General features: G+C 28.4%; 1 protein-coding gene across 1 annotated transcript in view; it reads right to left on the bottom strand.

Annotated features, from left to right (window-relative positions):
* Positions 1 to 1386: 1386 nt before the first annotated feature.
* LOC119616053 (unconventional myosin-VIIa-like) overlaps positions 1387 to 6586 on the bottom strand; it is a gene marked incomplete at its 3' end in the record, with an annotated part of 359052 nt that continues 353852 nt past the window's right edge. Inside the window, exon 10 of the mRNA XM_037972200.1 lies at positions 1387 to 1508. Within this exon, the coding sequence (XP_037828128.1) occupies positions 1387 to 1508 (122 nt within the window). The remainder of the gene's footprint in view (positions 1509 to 6586) is intronic.

Here is a 6586-nt window from a genome sequence, read left to right as displayed (position 1 = left end):
ACGTTTATGCTGATGTTTGTAATGCACAAAAATATTGGTCCTACCTTAAAGTATACCTATCGACTCAGAATAATTTTCTGAGTCGATTAATCCATGTCCGTCTGTCCGGCTGGCTGTCCATGTAAACCTTGTGTGCAAGGTACAGGTCGCAATTTTCAAGATATTTTGATGAAATTTGGAACATACGTGTTTTTAAAAATGGTTGAAATCGGTCCATTATTTCACCTAGCCCCCATATAACCCTACCCCCCGAAAAGGGCTTTGAGTTCATAATTATGTTAAATATTGTAGTATGTCTACAAAAATCGGCAAAACTTAGTTATACGTCTTAATAATACTACCGATTTTCGTAATTATGGACTTTATTTGACCCTAGCCACCATACAAAGTCCCCTTCAGAAAATGACTTGAAGGTCAATAATTCAATAATAAACACTAGTATCACGATGAAATCCAGCATACATAACTCTAATGTAAACGTAAAGCCATGTACCAAAATGTATAAGGATAGGCCCATATTTACCCTTGCCCCCATATAACCCCTCTTTTAGAAAATCACTTTTTTCAACAAATTGTTAAAATATTTCGAAATTAAGGTAAAGAACTTAAATGCTTTGTTATTAAAATAATCCACAGTGGTATAGGGTATCATATGGTCGGCCATGCCCGACTATACTTTCCTACTTGCTAAATATATTTTTATTATTAATATTATTTTTTCTTAGAGTAAAAAATAAAACCTTTTAAATTGAGCTTTTTTCTATAAAATCATTGCAGAATAATTAATAGACTGAACAAACTATATAAATATCTGAAATTAATATGCCGCTTCAGGAATCTTACAAGAAAATTATTTTGTTTTTAAAAGGAGCAACTTTAAGCTCCTTTTAAAGGAACTTTGCAATTTTTTAGTTATTTTTCTATAGTATATGGAATGTTTACTCTTAATTATACATAATAACAAGCAAGACAATTGGAAAGCGTTTATTTTTTCGTTTCAAAAATGCCAAATGTCTCACTGTGCAACGTTTGAAAATTTGCGGCTCTTCAGTTATGCAAAATTTAGAAATGAGAAAAAGTAGACACTTTAGGATCAATCTTGAAGAGATCACTGTAGGAGAAGTTTAAATGTTGGAAAAATAAACGTGAACATTTTCGGGTTGTAACCAAAATTAGCCGTGGGTCAAACAATAACACTTGTTTATATCAAAAATTTCCGGTTTTGTATTAAAAAATTTTAAAATTTGTTTAACGCTCGGTAAAAAGTAACATTCTATTTCGACGTACTTTTTTATACTCTACATGGAGTAGATAGGGCCGATTAGAAATTTTCTATTCTATAAAAGTTATAAACTTAAAGCGCATGTATAAATTAAATAAGCTTACCAAGGTTTTGTGTTTTGTAATACATCAATTAATGCTTGCAACTGTTGTCTAAAATTGTCACTGACTGTTATTTTTGCCTTTGAAGTTCCTCTTTGAGTATTGGTTGAGGTGGTTTGCATTTCCTAAAATAAAAAGTTTATAACATTATTAAAAATTAAGGTAGAAACAAATAAACAAATAAGAAAAAAGCATTCGGCTGTACGTGCTGTATTCTTTATCATAGGAAATATGTTTAATAAAAATAATATGTATTTTGTTAGAAAAAAACAAGTTAGCTACAGTAGTTTTAGCTTATAGTCCACAACTACAGTTGTAGAAGCGAGTTAAGAATATAACAGAATTTCTTTTTAATCCACTTTATGGACTATAACTGAATCCTGATATAATACAAATTTTGGTCTATATGCAAAGTACGTACTTTCTTCAATAAAACCACTTTTTTAAACAAAACAAAAGTTAATTTAAAATATAATCAATATTGATTTAAATGAAGTCAATAATTATTATATTAGTTATTATAATAAAAAACTTAAAGTATGAGATCTATTTTAAGGCCCGTATTCAGAAAGAAGAATGTAAATCAATATTTAAATTTCTTTTCTTCTTTCTGAGTTTGGGCATAAGTCTTTGGATGACTAAATCTATCTTTTATAGATTTTCATACAGGTTCCTAGGTTCAATATTTCAGAAATTTTCAATCAATAATGATTATAGTTTCAATATTACAGAAAACTCAAAAAATATCAGTTGGAAAGTCCCTTTTTTAGATTTTAGTTGAATAAGGACGGTGCATGTTAAATTTTCAACCAGAAGTTCCTCTCATACAGATTTTTATACACTCAGGAAGCTGCGTGTCCAATTTTATGTTTTTAGGTTAAATATTATAGAAAATTCAAAAAATACTATTAAAAAAAGTACCAGAAAGTCTCTTTTTATATATTTTCGTTCAATCAGGATACTATATGTTTCATTTAATGTTTATACAATACCAAAAGACATCTTTTATTTAATTTCATGTTTTTTAAGTTCAATATTATCGAAAATTCAAAAAGTACCAGTTAATGAACGAAAAAGTACCAGAAAATACTCCATTTTAGATTTTAATTCACATAAGTCCCTGAATGCTTAGTTTTGAGTTTCTATGTTCAATATAATTGAAAACTTAAAAAGTACCAGTTGAAGAACGAAAAAAGTACCAAAGAGTTCCCTTTTATAGGTTCTTATTTACTCCTTATGTCTCTAGGTTCAATATTAAAAAAAATTCAAAAAATACCTATTGAAGAACGAAAAAGTACAAAAAATTCCCCTTTTATAGGTTCTCATTTACAACAGGTTCTACATGCTAAATTTCATGTTTCTAGATTCAATATTATAGAAAATTTAAAAAGTACCTTTTGAAGATCGAAAATGTACCAAAAAAATGTAACTGAAAATGTACCTTTTATAGTATGTTCTCACTTACTTCGAGCTCGACATGCTTAATTTCATGTTTCTAGGTTCAATATTATAGAAAATTCAAAAAGTACCTTTTGAAAAAAGAAAAAAAGTACCAAAAAGTCCTATTTTACAGATTCTCCTTCACTCTGGGCTCTACATTCTTAATTTCATGTTTCTAGGTTCAATATTATAGAAAGCTCAAAAAGTGCTTAATTTCTTGTTTTCATGTTCAATATTATAGAAAACTCAAAAATTACCTTTGGAAGAAAGAAAAAGTACCAAAAAGTCCTCTTTTATAGGTTCTCATTTACTGCGGGCTCTACATGCTTAATTACATGTTTCTAGGTTCAATATTATAGAAAACTCAAAAAGTACCAGTTAAAGAACGAAAAAGTACAAAAAGTCCCCTTTTATGGGTTCTCACTTACTCCGGTCTCTACATGCTTAATTTCATGTTTCTAGGTTTAATATTATAGAAAACTCAAAAAGTACCTTTTGAAGATCGAAAAAGTACCAAAAACTCCCCTTCTATAGATTCTCATTAACTCCGGGCTCCACATGCTTAATATTATGTTTCTAGGATCATATTATAAAAAACACAAAAAGTACCAGTTAAAAAACGAAAAAGTACCAAAAAATAGTCCTTTGTACCGAAGTTCCAAGTAACACCCCATTGTTATATTTAGTTAAAATTGGGTGAGTGAGTTTGAATAAAATCAAATTTCCCGTGTTTCCCCCTTTTGGTACTTTTTCTCCGTATTGAAGTGATAAACATTTTATTATAAATATTTGCAATATCATAGTAAGAGCCCATTATTATTATTCATACACATGTTAATACAAATCAATACATAGGAAACAATATTTTATGCAAAAAGTACCTAAAATAGGTACAATTTTCACCCCTTAATATCCAAAAAGTACTAAATTTGTATTTTGATTTTTCCGTTAGGTTATGAAGGAGTCAAAAATATCTTTTGTATGTTCATTGGTTTAAAAGATACATGGGGTGCAAAAAAAGTACCAAAATACAGTTTTTACCCGTTAATTCCCTAAAGGAGCCGAATTTGAAAAAAGTACCAGACACCTGTCCGCTTATTTTTTAAATGAACGGCAATAAGCTTTAAACTGTTTTTGTATCTCTTCTAGTTTAGGAGATATGAGTTTACCGAATTTACCCGTTTTTACCCACTTAACAGTAACATTTCCAAAAATTCCGTCTTAATGGATCTTTTTGGCGAGATACCAATCTCCTGTCCAAATTTCAGCTCTTTAGCTACAACCGTTTAGGCTATGCGATGATGAATCAGTCAGTCAGTCAGTGAGTCAGTAACGTTAGAATTTTATAAATATAGATAGATATAGATAGATAAATTGCGAATTGTTGACTATTTTTAAAAGATTCTCTAATCTTAAGCTACGTTCACACCTATGAAATATTTGACGTTTTTTATCAAATATTTGTTGGCTGTAATGTGAACACAAAATATTTTTGAAGAGCAAACAAAATATCAGCTGTTTCGTGAAACATTTTTATTTGTCAACCTACAAATATTTTCCCAATATGAACACAATGTGAACACCAAACACGAAACATTTTTGTTTAACGTTAAAAAAATTATTTAATTAAATTACAATAGTTTTTTACAATTTCATAGAAATTTCTGCCTAAAAACAAGAAATTAAATACGTTTTTATTTCATAATGTGCTTAAAATGAGTAATCTGTTTTGACGTTTTGTTTGAAGAAGCAATGCCAAACACAATTCAGTACAAATAGTAAAAATTTGTGAAAATTATCGCTATAAGCCGGAAAATAACCAAATTATAAATTATTTTCATTAAATTATCTATAAAATTTAAAATTATTGAGAATTGTTTATTATTAATATACTAGCTATACTCAGTGTGCTTTGCTACCCTAGAAGGAATATGTATAAATAAAAATCCCACTTAACGATTTTGAAGATTTTAACCACAATCGTTTTCCAGATTTATAATACGTTACATATGAGAGATGTCAAGCAAACTATTGCGAGTTCGACAGTTTCTATCTATCGCCAATTTCTATCTATCTATAAAAATTTTAATAATAGAAGAATTTCCAAGATGCACGAAATTTTGTATTTAATTTATATATGTTGTGCCAAGCCACCCTTATGCTTTAAATGTTCACATGAATTTCAAAGTTCTTCATGTAAAATTTGAAGATTCTAGCTCTAATAGTTTCTCAGATATACGAATTTTTCTATTTGATTCACGTGGGGGTTTCAAGCTCCCCACATTGAGAATTTTGGAATTTAAATTGAGAAAACTCCAATTAAAATTGGGAAAGTTTCAAATGAAATTGAGAAAATTTTAAATGAAATTAAGAAAATTTCAAATGAAATTGAACCTTTTATTTATATAACACATTTTAAAAAACAAATAATGAAGAAATTCCAATGTTAATCCACCGATTGTCGAGGAACAATGGCTGGTTTATCATGAATACTATGTACGAATACCACTCAAGCGATATGTGTTGGTAGTCTGAATCAGGGTTTAATATTTAGTTTTTTGTTTTATTTTTTTAAATGTCGACTGAACTGAAGAAAGTTCAAGTATTTATTTTTCCCTCACAAGCTAACTGAAGTCAGTCAACTGTGTCAACGCACTGCTGCAATAACTTGCAAGTGGTTTTGTTTTTCTTCAGCAGCCACACACACAAGCAGCGACCATGTTAAGTTTTTCAACTCAGCCAAACTGAACACAACGACTGAACAGTAAAAACTGATTTGCGTGTGCTGCTTACGTATTGCTTAGTTCTTGGTTTCGTTTTCTTACTAAGGGACGTAAAAAAACTGATGGTTTGACTGGTTAGTACAAATCAAGCCGACTGAACAATAAAACTTGATGGGTTGTTTGTTCAGTAAGACTTTGTTATTGTATGCAATTTGTTTTAGTATATTGTATGTTTTTGTGTTTAAATTTGACAAAAGTAGATAAAGTAATTGATAATTATTGCTAATAGAAATTGTTAATTAATTTAAAATTTATAAAATTTTAAATTACTATACTTATAAATTTAGATATTTTCTTTAAATATAAATTGATTTAAATTTAAGCATTTTGATGATTTTTTAGTGAGATTTTGTTATTGTATGTATATATGTATGTATGTATATTAGGGTGGGTCGAAAATAGGCTTTTCGCTCGGATCAACATCTAATAGTGAAATTATGTTGTATTTTAACGTCAAATGGAAGACTGTAATATATTATTCAATTATAAATTGGTTAAAAAAGTTTTGAGTTATTAAAATTTCCCCCGAGAATTTTGTGATTCTGAAGACATATAAAAGTAAATATAATAAAATTGTTGTTAGTTTTGAAAAATTTTACAAACAAATATTATGTTTATCTTTATAAGGTTCATAAATGTGCTAGTACGAATTTTTGTTCAAATTGGATAACGCTTACTCGGTTTAGTCTGTGGTCAAAAAAGGGCCATTATTTTAACAGCATTAAGTAAAAATTATATTATTACCAATTGTTGCTTAATTTTGATCAATTAAATTGCGATTATTATTTTCGAGTCCATGAAAAGTTATTTCTGATAAAATTTCCGAAATTAAAAATCATTAACCCTCTAAAAACCGGGGTCAAAATCAAGTTTTTGTATATTTAATATTCTTCATTAAAAATAGCAAAATATTGTGTATTTAATTATGAATTCATTTTGACAAACTACACAAAAATATATCCAGAAATTTAGGAATCAAA

This window comes from Lucilia sericata, unplaced genomic scaffold (genome assembly GCF_015586225.1).
Source record: "Lucilia sericata isolate MDLA Ls3-8-SP2 unplaced genomic scaffold, ASM1558622v1 Contig000054F_arrow, whole genome shotgun sequence".
Taxonomy (NCBI): domain Eukaryota; kingdom Metazoa; phylum Arthropoda; class Insecta; order Diptera; family Calliphoridae; genus Lucilia; species Lucilia sericata.
Note: the sequence above shows the minus strand (reverse complement) of the source record. Positions and strands in the feature narration are given on the sequence as shown.